Below are 18,141 nucleotides of genomic sequence, written 5' to 3'. Positions count from 1 at the left end.
AGGGTTTAAGAAAACACCAATGAAGCGTGTTTAAATTTTGTAAAACAAAGTTCTCACTGTGGCCTTGTATATACTGTATACCACCATGAGCTCCTTGGAGCAAAAGGTGGAGAGATAAATAATTTTAAAAAGCTAGATTGCATTGGCCCATTCCGGCTCGGACGCTGCTGGGGGGCTGAGACTTATTCAATCCAGCAGGAGGAGGAGCAGCAGCAGCAGCGCAGCGCCGGAGAGAGGGCGGCGCTTGGCAGCGGCAAGCCGGAGCGGCCCAGCGAGCGCGGCTAGGCTTCCCTCTCCGTCGGGGCGAATGTCCTCCGGGCTGCGGCGGGCGGCCCTGCTGGGATTCGGCCTGCTCCTCTGCAGAGCGGCTCGAGCGGGGCGCTGCTCGGCCCCGCGTTGGCCGCCTTCGCCCGGAGCCATGCAGAGCGCGGCTGCGTCTGGGGCCGCGCAGGGACCCAAGTACCTCGGGTGAGACTGGAGGGAGGAGGGGAGAGCCGGGGCCCAGCGGCTTTTTCCTGGAGGGCCGGGTCCGAGCCGCGGCCCCGCGTACCTGTCGGACTGGTTCGGAGGACCGTCCTGGAAAAAAGCCCGGGGAGGGAAGGGAGAGCTAGCAGGAGAAGCAGCAGCACGCGCTGCTCTTGCAACCTCCAGCGGTTCCGGTTCAAGGGGGATGAAGGCCGGGGGGTGATTTGCAGAGACCTGGTCGGTGGACACGGAAGGAGGCCAAGGTTGAGCCCCACCCGTCACCACCACCTGTGCTCAGCTTCAGGATTCCGGTGTGCAACTTGTAAAGGACTGGCAGTGCCCTCGAGCATGCACAGATTGCACTTCCTGGCTGCAGCCTCGCTCATCCGATTAGCGAGACTGTGATATCAAGGCGCCCTGCGTTGTTGTTGTTGTTGTATATTTAGACTAAATAATTAATTTCTTATTCTGCTTTCCCAGGGTGGGTGGGTTACAACGACATGAAAACACAAGATTAAAATCGGTTAAAACGTGTTTTTTTGGGGGGGGTTGGCTGAAGAGTGGGGTAAGATCTTGCAAAGTAATGTAGCGATATGAAATCGCGAGCAGGATTCCAGATATGATCAGGGCTGGTGGGGAGATAAGGCGGAGTTGGGGGGGAGGTTAGCAACCAATATAATGCAGCAAGTAAGGATAAGAATAAAAACATCAGAGAGGGAGGGGTGAATTATATATTGCATGTGAATTAAATTTGTTCAAACCTTTGAAAAGCTAATAAAAAATCAATATTTTAAAAAAGAGTGGGGTACAAATGCCACAAAAAATAAATAAGCAAGCGAACAGAATAGGGTAGAGCTTTTTATGTTTGTATAGATAGATATTGATCTGTCCTGGGTGGGGGGACCTGTGGTACTCCAGATGTTGCTGTTGGATTCTTGACTCCTGGCCAGTGGCCTGGTTTTGATGGGATTTGAGGTCCAGCAACATCTGGAGGGCCAGAGGGTCCCTGCTCCCTGCTGTGGGTGCCACCCACTCTAGTCAGTTATGTCCCCCCAGATCAAGAAAGCACAGTCACACAAACTTCACTTTCCCAAGCAATCTGGATAAAACTCCAATCCATGAGATCTGAGCCTTTGAAAACACACAGAGAGCTGAAAAAGGACACGGGAAAGGCGGTCACTCTTCCAACTTCCTCCTCCGGCTCTATTTGCTTTTCAAGCAGGTGGGGAAATAACCACCCTCCCTGCCTCATGGCCCAGGGGGCAGAGAGTGGGCAAGAACTAGAGGCACCGTTGTGTCCATAGATGCCATGTCGCCAGCACCTGCCTAAAAGTTGTTATGTGTGATGTGTCGCCAAGGGGGTTTAAAAAAGGGTAAAGGGGACCCCTGACCATTGGGTCCAGTCGTGACCGACTCTGAGGTTGCGGCACTCATCTCGCTTTATTGGCTGAGGGAGCCGGCGTACAGCTTCCAGGTCATGTGGCCAGCATGACTAAGCTGCTTCTGGCAAACCAGAGCAGCACACGGTTTAGGATCCCACTTTAAACCGTCATGGCTTCTCCCAAAGAATCTTGGGGTTTGTTAGAATACAGTTATTCCCTTCCCAGAGCTGCTGTTCCCAGAGTTCCCTGGGAAGAGAAATGGGATGTTAAACAGACCTGTTCTGTGAGGGGAATAGGGGGTCTGCCAGCAACTCTCAGCACCCATAACAAACTACACTTCCCAGGTTTCTTAGCGGGAGGCCATGACTGTTTAAAGTGGTACGATTCTGCTTTAAATGTATAGTGCAGATGGGACCTGCCCCTTCCTTCTGCCTTTGCCTGACCTTCCTCATAAAGCTGTTGTGTACAGAAAAGGTGTGTGAATAAAGGATGAAAGTGGGGATACAAGACTTAAACGTATCTCAGGCCAAAAAAAAAAAATACGAGGATAATGTTGTGCTAAGAGATTCTGTCTTCTCCTCGCCAGCCAGAAGGAAGCTCAAGCCATAGACCAAGAACTGTTTGATGAGTACAAATTCAGCGTCGATCAGCTGATGGAGCTGGCTGGGTTGAGCTGCGCCACAGCCATTGCAAAGGTAGGGGTTGCGGGCATAAAGAACAAGTCGAATGGTGCCGAAAGCTGGGGCTGAAGGGATGGCCGTGCCTGAGAATGACCTGTGGAACTACTTGCTGCAGGATGCTGCAGAACAGGGATGGGGAAACCTATGATCCTCTGCGTGTTCTCAGACTACAACTCCCACCATCCTTGACCATTGGCCTTTCAGGATGGAGCTGATAGGAGTTGGACTCAAAAAACCTGTGGAGGGCCACATTAGAATGAAAGGGGCACAGCAGTACCCACCTCAGCCTGTGCTCTGCCAGCCCCCATTTGCCTGCCTTCTTAGTTACAATGGTCCCAGGGGAAGCCGTGGCTCTCACCTTCCTCCTCTGTACTCCCAGTGCTGCTTTTGTAGAATTCAACCGCGAGGTGGATGGGGACGAAAGTGGAATTAGCTGGCTCCATGCGCCTTTGGCTCTGGTTCTGACTCCTGTTGGGTTCCTTGGCTTCCACCCCACCAGCCCCATTGCCCTTCCCAGTTTATCCCACACTTCCTCCACAGAGATTCCTGATGCATCTTTGTGAACTCATAAGGACTAGAAGAATGCGCTTTAAAAAATAAAATAAAAGTGAGGTGCTTGAGATACTGAATTCTCCATCAGATGAGGATGATGATGATGATAGTAATTCATTTCTTATACCACACCCATCTGACTGGGGTGTCCCAGTCACTCTGGGTAGCTTCCAACAAAAATACAAATTTAATTGGTGCTAACCTTTAAAGTCCTAAACGGCCTTTGCCCTGTATACCTGAAGGAGCATCTCCACCCGCATCATTCAGCCTGGACACTGAGGTCCAGCTCTGAGGGCCTTCTGGCGGTTCCCTCACTGTGAGAAGTGAGGTTACAGGGAACTAGCCAGAGGGGGTAGTGGCACCCACCCTGTAGAATGCACTCCCATCAGATGTCAAAGAGATAACCAATTACATGACTTTCCAAAGACATCTGAAGGCAGCCCTGTATTGGGAAGTTTTTGAGGCTTGATGTTAAAGCTGTGTTTTTATATTATGTTGGAAGCCGCCCAAAGTGACCGGAGAAACCTAGCCAGATGGGTGGCCTGTTGTTGTTGTTATTAAACAAAACAACAATGAAAAAGTCAAACAAATGAGAATAATACTTCAATTGATACTTCAATCCACGGGTTATTTGCATCATCACAGAATTCATCTCTTCACAGAAAACACTTATGTTTGTCTTCTCCTTTTCCCACAAGGCCTACCCAGTCGGCTCCACCATTAACCAGCCAACCGTCCTGATTGTGTGCGGCCCTGGAAACAACGGAGGAGATGGCCTGGTTTGTGCCCGGCACCTGAAAATGTTTGTGAGTGTCGTGCTCCTTTATCCTTCAGTAGAAATCTAGGAGCACGTTTGCAAACGGTGCTTCATTCTTGCGTAGAATTGGGCTGGGGGTTGAGCTTGTGGATGTGGTTAATGTGGCATGTAATGTAAGAATTGGGTATTTTCAATGGAGATAAGGAAAGCCTGCTAGATCAGGAAAATGGCCACCTGCTCCAGTATCCTGTTCTCACAGTGGCCTGTAGGAAACCCACAAGCAGGACCCAAGCACAAGAGCACTCTCCCTTCCTCTGGTTTCCAGCAACTGGTATTCATGCTTCTGACAATGGAGGCAGAGCGTAGCCTTCGTGGCTAGTAGCCATTGATAACCTTAAAGGACATGTCAGTCTTTAGAAACATAGCTCTCTTAGATGATCTAGTGATAAGTCGCTCGACCTTCTACAGCCCTACAAATCACATTTTCTTGCCACGGTACCAGTGTTCTACAGGCAGCCGTGAAGTGGAGGTCAAGAATCAAGCCAGTTGACTGTAACGCTATTCCTTCCCCCATAGAATTCTGGGAGCTGCAGTTTGTTAAGAGAGTGAGAATTAGGAGATTGCTATTCCCCACAGAGAGCTACAATTCTCAATCCATCTTCACAGGAACTCTTAAGAACTGTTGCTCTCTGAGGGTGGAAAGGAGTCTCCTAACAACTCGGTACCCTTAATGAACTACACATCCCAGAATTCTTTGGGGGAAGCCATGACTATGTAAAGTATCATAGTGCTTAATATACATTGTGTGGATGTGGCCAAAGTATGGCCTGTTCAAATCCAGTGGTTTGTTGTCCATTAAGCATCACCACCTTGGGGAAGTGACCGGCGATGTTCCTGCAGATGCTCTCAGTGATCAAGCTGCGCTATCAGGTGTCAGATGGCTCCTGAGGTAGCTTGGACCTAAGTTGTTTGGGGCTTTGTAAATCAATACAGTTGTGCAAATCTTCATAATTTGCGTTGAGGACCTCTTCAGGTTATAACCCAGGATACAGTGGTACCTCGGGTTAAGAACTTAATTTGTTCTGGAGGTCCATTCTTAACCTGAAACTGTTCTTAACCTGAGGTAACACTTTAGCTAATGGTGCCTCCCGCTGCCGCACAATTTCTGTTCTCATCCTGAAGCAAAGTTCTTAACCTGAGGTACTATTTCTGGGTTAGCGGAGTCTGTAACCTGAAGCGTCTGTAAGCGGAGGTAGCACTGTGTAAGTGTTTCAGATAAATAAATGAATAGCATGTCTCTCTTACAGGGCTATGAGCCAACGCTGTTTTACCCTAAACGCCCCAACAAGCCACTTTTTGAAGGTTTAACCACGCAGTGCAAGAAAATGGACATCCCGTTCCTTTCGGAGTTCCCATCAGAAGTAGGTAGACCACCACCTCTAAAACCCAGAAGAATAGGTGTTGGATCAGGTTAAGAAAACATTATGAACCCACATCTTTATGGGCAGTAGCCAAAATATTAAGGTCAGCAAATAGGGGAAATAAACTGGATTGCAATGTAAACTTGAGGTGGGGAACCCCAAAACTACCTTTGTGGGCCCATATGGAAATTACGGGGAATGAAACTCCCCAAGTTTGCTATGATATACTGCTGGCTCAACTAATAGTGCCAGATATATGCAAGAAATGATTTATGTGTGCTGTTGGTAGTTTGTGACTCTGTGCAGGTCAGTTGAGGAGTGACTAGGTTATCAACCTCACAAGTGGGGAAGAAGGCAAATGACATCCCTATCAGGAAAGGTTTAAAGCTCTCTGCCTACACCAATGTGTGTCTTAACTTTTCATTCCTTTTTTCCTGCTACTGTCAAAATTGGTTGGGTTTGGCAGGAGGGGGTGGGTCTGAACTGCGCCTGGGGTGGGTGTCACAGAATGTGAAGGTCAAGAGTTGAAATTATATTTACGATTCGGCAAAATCTGCATTAAGGCACCTATATAACCTCCTTGATTGTAGCCACATTTCACACACCTATCGGCTCGTTTGCAGCCCTACTTCCCACTTTCCTGTGATTTCTTTTCTTTGTCTGGAATGTTTCCTTGAACTCTTGTTAGTGCCACCTGGTATTCTGGAGGATAGCGAGGTTTGGGGGAGTTGCACAGAAACTAGACTACTCTCCAAAAGCTAAATTTGCATTGACTTTTTGGACCACTTTTCTGTTTTGTCTCGTCACACTCATACACCCTCCCTGTTATCTGAATGAGAATTTGGCCTTTGAGGCCATTGGTCACAGCCCATGTGTTACACTAACCTGTTGCCTCTTGTTTCGTTGGCAGGCTGCATTCATTGATGAGCTCTACGGCCTGGTTGTAGATGCCATTTTTGGCTTCAGCTTCCAAGGGGCTGTGCGAGAGCCCTTTGGCACCATCCTGAGCACACTGGAGAAGGTCACTGTCCCCATTGTGAGCATCGATATCCCTTCTGGTATGTTGGGCCAAGGATGCTCTCTGAGCTGGGTACCCAAATATTCTTTCAGCTTCCGTGTAATGTAGCACATGGATTTCTTTTTTGCATGCTCCATCTCCAGACCCCCCCCCCCTTCAAACTCTGTAACCAAGAGTGAGCCCAAAGGAAGCTGAACTCTTAACCTGCACAAGTTTAGGCAGATTTGAGCTTTGTGTTTTGCAGTAACTCATTTTGTAAATAGAAATAATAATGATACTTTGCATAATGTATATCTAGTTACGCAGATAGAAGCAAGGAGTAATTCGCAGCCTTGGGGACTAGAAGCCACCAGCAAGTTTTGTTTTGCTTTTTAAAAAACCAGTTCTTAACGAAGTCGCCCAGTCCCATATTCTGTGCCTTGTGCATATATTCAGGCCTGTTTATGGCACTTTGCACCACTCTTTGTGGATGAGTTACCTGGCTTTTACAAAGATTATGCAACCATGTTTGGAATTCTCAGTCGTCAGCCAAGGTTTCCTTAGCCATCGGGCTGCAGCAGTTTCATCCCCCCGCCACCATTTTGAAACATTTATTTGCCACCCCTCTATAGAGAAAAATGGCTTTTTAAGTATTTTTACACCACCTTTCAGTCATATTCCCAAGGCAATTTACAAAATAAATTGGGGGGGGGGGGCGAAATTAAAGCTTCCAGTCTGCTCTGGGTATAATGGCAAATGAAACCAATTTTGTTTGGGGTCTCCAGTTTGGAGGATGGCCGTTTGCTGCTTGAGGGTTGTTGAAAATTAACAGATCTAAGTTAGTCCTTTTATTTTAGGTAGCAGTATTCTTTGATTGTATAGTGAATCTGAATAGTATGGCTTGGGGACTTTTTGGTTTTATTCCAGATTTGTTTTGTTTAGATGCCTTAGGGCACTTTCGAGTATAAATATTTTAATTCAATACAGCAATTGCAGACCGGTGTGCAATTTCATGACACACCCACATGGAACCTTGGTTTGAGCCCCGCATCTGAATGCTGTCCCCCAGCTTCCTGGGTGGGACCTGGTTAGCTGCCCTTCCATCTCACATTCCAAAACTGGGGTGGAGAACCTCAGAGAGATAGTTCTTGTATTGCTGATTTCAGGGTGCTAAGAGGTAGTAAGGAATAAATGTTTCTGCAAAATTTGGAGAACATGCTACTACCATTAGGCTGGCTCATGGAAGCACCAGATGCAACTTCAGAGTAAAATCAGGCTTTGGGGCTTTATTAAAATGTTCATATGTTGCTGTGCAGTCATTAATCATAGATTTATAGAGTTGGAAAGGACCACGAGGATCCTCTAGTCCAACCCCCTGCAATGCAGGAATCTTTTAGAGACCAGAATTTTGAATTCTGCCTCATGATACTGATTTTGCAGAAATGGGTCCAGCCAGCCGTGGATCAATTTGGCGGGCACATAACAGTCAGCTGTTGGATTTGTAATGTGGAACATACTGAATTAACCAGGGTTTTCATTTGGGCATGGTGACATTGTATCAAAACTCCCTAGGCATTAGATCAGGCATAGGCAAACCCCGGCCCTCCAGATGTCTGGGACTACAATTCCCATCATCCCTAACTAACAGGACCAGTGGTCATGGATGATGGGAATTGTAGTCCCAAACATTCGGAGGGCCGGAGTTTGCCTATGCCTGCATTCGATCCTTATTTTAAACATTTGACGATTCCAGCCCCATTATTTGTGGTTTCAGTTTTCGGTTTTAGTTCTTGGTTAAAGAACTTCATTTTTACCCTTCTGTTGAGGTCCCACTCACTCAGCCAAGCACAGCCTTCCCCTCCCTGCAATATGGAGATAATTCTGACCTACCTTACAAGGTTGTTGTAAGAGAATGTACATGGAGCACCTTAAAACATTCAAAAAGCCACTCTATGAATGCTGAGGTGGTGTCAGAGACTGGCTAGCCAAGGAGGAATGGTGGCTACCAGTTGTCTAGGAGGTACCACTGGGGAGGGGGGGAAATTTTGAGTTTGACTCAGACTGGTCCACAGAGGGAACCATCAGGAAAGTCTTGGAGCCAGAGAGTAGGGGCGAAGGGGAGAGGCACAGTGTGGGCATAGATCCTGATAGGGAGAGAGCAGAGGATACATCTTCCGCATTGCAGGACAATCCTCTTCCGGCCCCTTCTCCCCCTCCCTCAGCTCAAGAAAGGAGAGCTAAAAAACAGAAAGGGCAGATAAGAAAAGCTGAATGATGCCGGAAGAATGTACAGAGAGAAACGCTTAAAGGACAGGAAGGGTTTCCAGCTTCTGCAACTTTCATACCTTGAGCCGCCTCGGTGTCGGGTATCTCTGGTTGCAAAGCAATCAAGTTCTTTGCCTTCAATCCGCATGCCTCTTCCTGATTTGCAGCTCGATCGGTAAGGCTATTCTGGCAACCTGACAGGTGGTAAGCATCTTCCTTCTACGGCAGGCATGGCTAAACTTGGCCCTCCATGTGTTTTGGGACTACAATTCCCATCATCCCTGACCACTGGTCCTGTTAGCTAGGGATGATGGGAGCTGCAGTCCCAAAACATCTGGAGGGTCATGCCTCTTCTACAGAATAAAGGACTACTTGCACACCAAGGGAGTTACAAAGAAGTTTGATATTGGCTGCTGCGTTGTAGCACATTGATAAACCACATGTCTCTATGTAAACCAACCTTCCTTCACCTGATTCTCCGTAGACGTTTCGGACTGCAGCTTCCATCGGTTCCAGCCAGCACACCCACGGAGCAGGGGCTGGTGGGAGTTGTAGCTCAAAGCAGCTGGAGGGCATGCCAGGTTAGGGAAAGTGGCTGTGAACTTATTTCTCAAGCATTTGCCCTTCTTTGATTTCAGGCTGGGACGTGGAGAAAGGGAACCCTGATGGGCTGCAGCCAGACATGCTGATCTCTCTCACTGCACCCAAGAAGGCCGCAAAGCAGTTCACTGGACGCTACCACTTCCTGGGTGGCAGATTCGTGCCTGCAGCACTGCAGAAGAAGTACTCGCTTAACCTCCCGGAGTACCCAGAGACAGACTGCGTTCTACGGCTCTCCTAGCCACTGCACCCCAAGCTGGGGAGACATCCGGATCAGAAGAGGAATTGAAGTTAGGTTGGGTTAATGTTCGGTGGTTCATTATTTGGAGTTACAAGTTAGGCCTTAAGAAGTAGCCTTGGATCATAAGTGGACACACAGCAATTGAGAGCAATACGGGAAGAGATCAGAAGACTTGGGCAACAGCTTTAGACCAAACAAACCAAAAAAGGCTGCCTTCCATCACATTGCAAAGTATTAGTGTCTGAGAAAAGGAACAACAGTGCAGATGTGGGGAGCCTTTGGCCTTCCAGATGTTGCTGAACTAGAACTACCACTACCACCTTCCCTGGCCGTCAGCCATGCTGGCTGGGGCTGATGGGAATTGTAGTTCAGCAACATCTGGAAGGCCTCTTAGAAGAATCTCATTCTTTTACTTTGTGCAAGGAAGAGACTGTTTTATAGACTGTAACAGACTGAGACAACTTTCATTTTCCTTCAATAAAAATGGTGTGATTAAAAAATAACTTTGCTTAAAAAACCACCACCCAGCTGTTGTTGTTGTACTTGTGGACATCCTTTAGGGCAGAGCTGGGCAGCCAACCATCCATGGGCCAATCCAGCCCAGCTCCTTAGGTTGGGGCAGCTCCATGCCAGAACTCTACACTTGCTGCACACAAGTAGACTCCACCGTGGGAGCAGGGCCAGGGCGGGAGAGTGCTAGAGTCCTGTCTAGTCAAGTTGTGTGGGATCAATTCCAATCTGTTACCTCCGAGGATGTGGACAGGCTGCTTGGATGAGTGAAGCCAACCACCTGTCTCCTGGATCCTTGCCCATCCTGGCTTATAAAAGCTAGCTGGGAAGGACTGGGCGATGGGCTTCGTGGGGTGGTGAATGCTTCCCTCCGTGAGGGAGCCTTCCCATACCTGCTGAAAGAGGCGGTTATTAAACCGCTTCTTAAAAAACCATCTTTAGATGCGGCCACGATGGCCAATTATCGCCCAGTCTCAAATCTTCCATTCTTGGGCAAGGTGATTGAGCGAGTGGTTGCTGAACAACTCCAGGCACGCCTGGAAGAAGCGGACCATTTGGATCCCTTCCAGTCGGGATTCAGGCCTCATCATGGGACTGAAACTGCCTTGGTCGCACTGGTTGATGATCTCTGGCGGGCTAGGGACAAAGGTGAGAGCTGTTTCCTAGTTCTGGATCTCTCAGCAGCGTTTGATACCATCAACCATAACATTCTTCTGGACTGTCTTGAGGGGCTGGGAGCTGGGGGTACTGTCCTACAGTGGTTCCGCTCCTTCCTCCTGGGCCGTGTTCAGAAAGTGGTGTGGGGGATGAGTGTTCAGACCCCTGGGCTCTCACTTGTGGGGTGCCTCAGGGTTCTGTCCTCTCCCCCATGCTTTTCAACATTTACATGCAGCCACTGGGAGAGATCATCAGGAGGTTTGGACTGGGTGTTCATCAGTATGCGGATGATACCCAGCTCTACCTCCCTTTTAAGTCAGAACCAGTGAAGGCGGTGAAGGTCCTGTGTGAGTGTCTGGAGGTGGTTGGAGGATGGATGGCGGCTAACAGATTGAGGTTGAATCCTGACAAGACAGAAGTACTGTTTTTGGGGGACAGGAGTGGAGGATTCCTTGGTCCTGAATGGGGCAACTGTGCCCCTGAAGGACCAGGTGCGCAGCCTGGGAGTCATTTTGGACTCACAGCTGTCCATGGAGGCACAGGTCAAATCTGTATCCAGGGCAGCTGTTTACCAGCTCCATCTGGTACGTAGGCTGAGACCCTATCTGCCTGCAGACTGTCTCGCCAGAGTGGTGCATGCTCTGATTATCTCCCGCTTGGACTACTGCAATGCGCTCTACGTGGGGCTACCTTTGAAGGTGACCCGGAAACTACAACTAATCCAGAATGCGGCAGCTAGACTGGTGACTGGGAGCGGCTGCCGAGACCATATAACACCGGTCTTGAAAGACCTACATTGGCTCCCAGTACGTTTCCGAGCACAATTCAAAGTGTTGGTGCTGACCTTTAAAGCCCTAAATGGCCTCGGTCCAGTATATCTGAAGGAGCGTCTCCTCCCCCATCGATCTGCCTGGACACTGAGGTCCAGTTCCGAGGGCCTTCTGGCGGTTCCCTCACTGCGAGAGGCCAAGTTACAGGGAACCAGGCAGAGGGCCTTGTCGGTAGTGGCGCCTGCCCTGTGGAACGCCCTCCCATCAGATGTCAAAGCGATAAACAACTACCTGACATTCAGAAGACATCTGAAGGCAGCCCTGTTCAGGGAAGTTTTTAATATGTGACATTTCAGTGTATTTTTTTATCTTTGTTGGAAGCGGCCCAGAGTGGCTAGGGAAACCCAGCCAGATGGGCGGGGTACAAATAATAAATTATTATTATTATTAAGAAATGGAAGAGCGGAAACACTGGACTTGTGCGTGGAGGAAAGTGCCTCTGCTGGATATTGGCTACACCAAAGGTCCCTGTTGGGCTAATGCCCTGATAACCTACTTCTGGGCTTCCCAGCGGCCAATGGATGGCCATTATGAAACACGGGGGTTGTAGCCAACATTTGTCCCATTCGGAGCACATTCATTTAAATTAGTAGACTGTTGTATCTGTTGATCTCACTAGGATTAATGCTGGATGGAACCCGTATTCACACATGTAAAGCACTTTAAACAGTCATGGCTTCCCTCAAAGAATTCTGGGAGTAGTAGGTTGTCAAAGGTACAGCGCGTTGTTAAGAGACCACCATTCCCCTACCAGAGTTCCCATGGAAGAGGGTTAAACCACTCCGCGAACTGTAGCTCTGGGAAGGGAATCGGTGTCTCCTAACAACACCCAGCACCCATAAAAAAAACAACTACAACGTCCATGATTATTTGTGGGGAGCCAACAGGACTGTTTAAAGTGGTATTGTGGGGCTTTAACTGTATGGTGTGAATGGGCTCCATGTTGGGACTTTTGGTGTGATGTAGCAGTGCTGTTATGGGATGCAGGTGGCGCTGTGGGTAAAAGCCTCAGCGCCTAGGGCTTGCCGATCGAAAGGTCGGCGGTTCGAATCCCCGCGGCGGGGTGCGCTCCCGTTGTTCGGTCCCAGCGCCTGCCAACCTAGCAGTTCGAAAGCACCCCCGGGTGCAAGTAGATAAATAGGGACCGCTTACTAGCGGGAAGGTAAACGGCGTTTCCGTGTGCGGCTCTGGCTCGCCAGAGCAGCGATGTCACGCTGGCCACGTGACCCGGAAGTGTCTGCGGACAGCGCTGGCCCCCGGCCTCTTGAGTGAGATGGGCGCACAACCCTAGAGTCTGTCAAGACTGGCCCATACGGGCAGGGGTACCTTTACCTTTAGCAGTGCTGTTTCTTCACCTTCAAGCAAAATTGAGCCATGCACTGTTACATTTTTAATACCCATTTACCTAACCTCCTAGAGCAGGTTTTGACCAGACCCAGGGGAGGTCTGTTCCCTTTGCAAAAGGGATTCACTGGATACAACCCCCTGCTTCTCTCTGTGTTTTTGCCACCTTACTGTTCCAGCTGCCAATTCTTTACAAGAAAAAAATTAAGCAGCCAGCCTCCACGATACAAAGTGTGCAAATGACCTTAGGCTAAAGCAGGGGTCAGCAACCTTTTTCAGCCATGGGCCGGTCCACCGTCCCTCAGACCACATGGTGGGCCAGACTATATTGGGGGGGGGGGGGTGAATGACTTCCTTTGTCCCAGAAATAACCCAGAGATGCGTTTTAAATAAAAACACACATTCTACGCATGTAAAAACATGCTGATTCCCGGACCATCCGAGGGCCGGATTTAGAAGGCGAATGGTCCACATCCGGCCCATGGGCCTTAGGTTGCCTACCCCTGGGCTAGAGGGTGCTGTTGACACAGCAAGTTTCTAATGTGGGACAGCAGCGATGGGATCCAGCAGGAACTGGGCTCTAAGAATTTCAGCTAGCAGAAGACCACCACCACAATTCCCTTTGCTATCACCCCACTTTCATTTTGATTTCCTCTTTGGCTTCCCTCTGTGACTGGCCATTTCTAAAGTCCATTTCTCTGCAATTTCTACCAACAGTCCTTTCTTGCTTTCTCCATCCTCCCGGTGCTTCCTTTTCTTCTTCTTCTTCTTCTTCTTCTTCTTCTTCTTCTTCTTCTTGTTGGGTTTCTCCTCCTCTTGCTCTTCCCGGGGATCCTCATCTACTGTCACTTCCAAGCTCTCATGAATCGCAGCCTCGCCTTCTCGTTCTTTGCGTTTCTTGGCTTTCTTTGGCTGTGGGCTGCTGCCATTCAAGGCAGCGTCAATTGCCTCCTGCTTTCCTCCCTTTTGCTGGACGTAGCGAGCCAAGAAAGCTTTTTCCTGTTCCTCCAGCCATGCCAGCTTTGCTGTCATGGTTAAGCCATGCCGAGCCCCTCTGGAGAGAGCACAGAACAGACATTGAGAATGGCAGTAGCAACTCCAGCCACCAAAACTTTCTTAAGCTTCTGAACTTTGCTCATGACTTCTCCAGGTTCTGCAACTGGTAGACATGGGCCAAATATGGCTTGCGGAAAAGTGTCACTTAATCCACCAGTGGCCAGTGTAAGAAAATAGAAGAGCTTCACCTACCCCCATGCACTTAACACCACCCACTGCACATCTAGCTGCAGAGAGGCCTTCATCAACCTGGTGCCACACAGATAATCTGAACTACAACTCCCATCAGCAAAGGGAGGGGGGAAGAAGAGGGTGTAGTAAAAAATATCTGAAGGCCACGGGGTTGGCGAAGGCTGTTCTAAACACGTTATTTATTTCATAATATTTGTATACCACTTGACAGTAAAAACAAAACCTCAAAGTGATTTACCAACAGAATAAAACAATAAAATTATGAGTAGAGCCAGCCATTTAAAACATGCAAATAATTAAAACCAGCAGTTAGCTGAGAACAGATTAAAACACATGTAAACATTCTACGTAGGCTAGTCTAAACAAATGTGGTTTTAGCAGGCGCCAGAAAAGAGTATAGTGAAAGCGCCCACCTAGTGTCAATAGGAAGAGAGTTCCAAAGTGTAGGTGCTGCCACACTAAAAAAAATTGATTTCTTACAAATGCAGAATGGGCATTAACGTGAAACCTGTAACTCTGCCAGTTCCGCCGATCAAAGTGGTGGTCAAGTGGGCATATATGAGGTATGGCGATCTCACAGGTAAACTGGCCCAAGTTGTTAAAACTCAACCCTCCCCATAAAATTGGGGGTGCATCAGCCAACTCTCATACCATACTCACTTATGGGCTGTTCTTCCTCCACAGGCCTGGACCAGCTCTTCATCAGTCAGCCTGGGAAAGAGAAAAGCTTGTGTTAAGGAGTGACCAGCCTGCAGCTAAGGAGAATACACACACACACACACACACACATCATTTTCTTGCTCCCAATTCAGCCCCTCGAAGCTAAAAAAAGGGGGAAGTGTGGTTAGACCTTGTTGCCAACCAAGTGGATCTAGGCCAACCCCACCCCTGGTTACCTCCTGGCTGTAGATAGGTCCAGTTGCTCATCTTCATCCTCTTTGTCGCTATCTGAAGAGGAGACGACATATACAGGCTCTTCTCCACCAGATGTCAATGTAGCTGCCTGGAAGTGGGGCATAGATAATAATAATAATAATAATTTTTATTTATACCCCGCCCTCCCCAGCCAAGGCCGGGCTCAGGGCAGCTAACAAGCAATAATAAAAACAAGTTGAATGAATACAACTTAAAAACAAGATTAAAATACAACATTAAAATATTAAAATGCAGCCTCATCACAGGAGGAAAAAGAAAAAAGAAAGAGGGGTAGGGAATCAAATTGGCTCCAAGCCAAAGGCCAGGTGGAACAACTCTGTCTTACAGGCCCTGCGGAAAGAAATCAGATCCGGCAGGGCCCTGGTCTCATGAGGCAGAGCATTCCACCAGGCCAGAGCCAGTGTTGAAAAGGCCCTGGGCTCTGGTTGAAGCCAATCTAACTTCCTTAGGGCCCGGGACCACTAGGGTCTTGCTATTTATGGACCTTGAGGCTCTCCGTGGGGCATATCGGGAGATGGGTATAAGGTGGCCAAAAATGTATCTTTACTCACTGTTAAGCCACATTCTGACTGGAAATGGCCCTTCCATAGGAGATCACTTTAAACTGGGGGTGTCTGAGCCCAAAACTTCCTGCATGCAGCGCAGGGGCTCTTCCAGTGAGCTACAAACCATTCCAAACACGCCAAGCCCCACCATCAACACTACAAGTTTGAATCTTTAACATCTCACTACCTTCACAAAGCGCCCATAGACCAAGTTCTTCTCCCCGTGTGCTTTACGGGGCTTTTTATTCGTTATCACTCCATCTTGCTCAGATACCTTTTTCACTTTGACACCATCCTAGAGGGGAGGAAGAAGAGAGGGGCAGCTGCATTCAGAACTCAAAGCCTGGAAAAGAACAATCACCGCATGGCAAGCCCTTGCTGTTGGGAATAGGCAGTGTGAGGAGGCACCTCTCTTTGGGGCAGGGGGGCAACTCAGAAACCAGGGGCGGCAGCAGTGGCTGGCCAGAGGACAGGGGAGAGGAGGCTGATCGAAAAAGGGTGAGAGGCTGCCAGCTCTGCAGGAAAGGGGTGACATAACTGGGCTCCTGAGCCCCACAGGGGTGACGCAAAAAGAAAGTAGTTGGACAAGGGAGCAGTGGACTCAAAAAAGTTGAAAACCTCTGACCTACTGTATAAGTTTCCACACCATGACAAAACCCTGGGCCTTCCACCAATGCCAAAGCCCAAAGTTGTATGCCCTCTTTACCTGCCCAGTCTCCACAGCAATGTTAGCAGCAGATGAATTGAAGAGGTGGTCCCACCAATGGAAGGTGAATTGCTCAGCTGGGTTGTGGCCCACCTGTGTTGGAATGAAACAGAAGTTATGGGCTGTAGACTCTCCCAAAGTAGTGACAGCCACTTTTGCCCACAAGTTTGAAGGGCCCCAAAGGCTGCCAACACCATATCCCAAACCAAAGAGACAATTACACAGTAGCCCACTGCCTCCCTCTTATGACTCCCTCTCCTGCATTTTGAAGCTATCTGTATTTTTAAAAATTTTATTCTTGTTTTGGCCAGGAATTCTACAACTATAGACGCTTCTCAACCGATTTTAGCTAAAACAAAATCTATTCTATGATGTCTGTTGCCTCTGATGAAGAGTACTTCACACCCATAATATGTTAATCAACAGGGAGCACTTTTAAAGACCCTTTTTCCAGCTCCTTCCTTCTCCACTGAACTTGCTGATCAAAGATTCAGCCTCCCTAATCTTTTCTAAACCCACAGGCTCAAGATCATAACCTTCCTTACCCCAGCTGAGTCACACTTGACTTTGACCTTTATGGCTTCAGAGATCCCATTTTCTCGCTTCCCAAGTCCTTTGCCTAAAATAAAGTTTGCGAAGAGTGGAGTCACGGTTAGGAGAAAGAACAAACAGGAGGCAGAGTTCTTTGCAGCTAATGAGTTCCAAATATCATTCCAAAAAAGCAAGCAGTTAGAACAGTGGTTAGTATTTAACTGGCACATGTGGTCTGACCATAACGAGAGCTGAGTGCATGCCATAACACTACACACACAGAAAAAGAATATGACACTGGACTGACAAAAGCTTTAAGGTCTTTAGATAAACACTTTCCTGCTTCTCACCCTGCTAGTGTGTGTGAAGTTGAAACACAGGTTTTGACTAGTATTTCTCCACATCCCACCCCATCCTTTTGCCCCATGCTGTGATGAATCTAATGTTGCTCCAGTTCTATACATATACATTAATGGGGGGGGGGCTGAATGTATCCAAAAGATCCCCATGAACAAGCCCCACCCACTTACCTTTCTTCCAGCCATGCTTCTTCAGTTGCTTCTCTGCAAATTTCAGCCCTTTGCTTTTATTCTCCTGAGCAGTGTCATTCATGATAGAAGCTGGATAGACACATATGGAACATAAAGAGACTGCGAAATAAAAGAGCAGCAGACCTGTGCCTAGAAACACGGCACAAAAGGAAGTCTGAATGAGCCCTGACTGGCTGTCCCTCTCCAGGATTTTAGGCAGGGAGTCCTACCCCAGCCCTACTGGGCATGCCAGGGATTGAGCCTTCTGCATGCAAGGCAGATACTGTGCTACTGAGCTACAGCCTTTCCCCAGAAGAAAAAGAAAAATTACAGCCCTCACGGTTCTGAATAAAGGACTGATTTAAATAGAAGCCCAGGAAGCTGCCTTATACTGAATCAGACTCTTGGCCCCCCTACCTCAGTATTACCTACACTGACTGGCAGCTGCTCTCCAGGATTTCAGGCAGGGAATTCCCCCCCCCCCCAGTCCTGCCTGCAGCAGCCAACTTGGGACCTTCTGCACGCAAACCAGTTGCTCTACCATAGCCCTACACAAGGAGGAGGAGAATTACTGTACTTAGCTCTCAACGACCTTAATCCTGCAGAAGGGAACTCAAACGCTCCCACCAGCGACCCTCCACTCTGCCCAAAGGCGGAATAGCCTCGGACTGCATTCCCGCATCTCTCTAGCAACCCCCGCACACAATAAAAAGCACCCAGCTCACCAGTCGTCCAGAAAACGAAAAAACTCCAGTTGCGGATCACTCGGAATTGCGGCGCTTCACTTTTGATGCAGACACGTGATCAACACGGGTGCGGCCATCTTGACAGGAAGTAAGATCCTTCCCCAGCCACGCCCTGGCTGCAAAGGATTGTGGGTGAATTGAAGGGAGGGGACCAAAGGGACCAGCGAGGAGGGTTAGAGCTGCTTGTTTAGGGGCCGT

The 18,141-nt window shown here is 48.5% G+C and overlaps 2 protein-coding genes across 4 annotated transcripts; one reads left to right on the top strand and one right to left on the bottom strand.

Annotated features, from left to right (window-relative positions):
- The first annotated feature begins 234 nt into the window (after nt 1-234).
- Nucleotides 235-9,880, top strand: NAXE (NAD(P)HX epimerase). 2 transcript variants are annotated; one of them, XM_028710213.2, is made up of 6 exons: nt 235-468; nt 2,434-2,542; nt 3,778-3,885; nt 5,144-5,257; nt 6,168-6,315; nt 9,158-9,880. In XM_028710213.2, exons 1-6 carry the CDS (start codon nt 308-310, stop codon nt 9,358-9,360), a joined length of 843 nt encoding a protein of 280 aa, XP_028566046.2. In that variant the 5' UTR covers nt 235-307; the 3' UTR covers nt 9,361-9,880. The 2 variants fall into 2 exon arrangements, with proteins under 2 accessions (XP_028566046.2, XP_077776673.1); XM_077920547.1 differs by having other exon boundaries at nt 335-468; nt 2,438-2,542.
- A 2,854-nt stretch (nt 9,881-12,734) lies between these two features.
- On the bottom strand, nt 12,735-18,068 carry GPATCH4 (G-patch domain containing 4). 2 transcript variants are annotated; one of them, XM_028709773.2, is made up of 8 exons: nt 17,923-18,068; nt 17,198-17,287; nt 16,682-16,755; nt 16,137-16,229; nt 15,618-15,725; nt 14,846-14,952; nt 14,610-14,660; nt 12,735-13,755 (listed from the first exon to the last, which is right to left on the bottom strand). In XM_028709773.2, exons 2-8 carry the CDS (start codon nt 17,277-17,279, stop codon nt 13,341-13,343), a joined length of 930 nt encoding a protein of 309 aa, XP_028565606.2. In that variant the 5' UTR covers nt 17,280-17,287; nt 17,923-18,068; the 3' UTR covers nt 12,735-13,340. The 2 variants fall into 2 exon arrangements, with proteins under 2 accessions (XP_028565606.2, XP_028565607.2); XM_028709774.2 differs by having other exon boundaries at nt 17,198-17,317; nt 17,923-18,060.
- Nucleotides 18,069-18,141: the final 73 nt, after the last annotated feature.

Source organism: Podarcis muralis, chromosome 16 (assembly GCF_964188315.1).
Source record: "Podarcis muralis chromosome 16, rPodMur119.hap1.1, whole genome shotgun sequence".
In the NCBI taxonomy this organism is placed as follows: Eukaryota; Metazoa; Chordata; class Lepidosauria; order Squamata; family Lacertidae; genus Podarcis; species Podarcis muralis.
Note: the sequence above shows the minus strand (reverse complement) of the source record. Positions and strands in the feature narration are given on the sequence as shown.

Coding starts and splice junctions, on each gene's coding strand:
- GPATCH4 (XM_028709773.2), bottom strand. CDS start 17,279: ATGAATGACACTGCTCAGGAGAATAAAAGCAAAGGGCTGAAATTTGCA. Junction 15,726..16,136: donor TTGCTGTGGAGACTGGGCAG/GTAAAGAGGGCA, acceptor CCTCCCCTCTAG/GATGGTGTCAAAGTGAAAAA. Junction 13,756..14,609: donor GGAGGAAGAACAGCCCATAA/GTGAGTATGGTA, acceptor TGCTCTCTCCAG/AGGGGCTCGGCATGGCTTAA.
- NAXE (XM_028710213.2), top strand. CDS start 308: ATGTCCTCCGGGCTGCGGCGGGCGGCCCTGCTGGGATTCGGCCTGCTC. Junction 2,543..3,777: donor GCGCCACAGCCATTGCAAAG/GTAGGGGTTGCG, acceptor TTTTCCCACAAG/GCCTACCCAGTCGGCTCCAC. Junction 5,258..6,167: donor TTTCGGAGTTCCCATCAGAA/GTAGGTAGACCA, acceptor TTTCGTTGGCAG/GCTGCATTCATTGATGAGCT.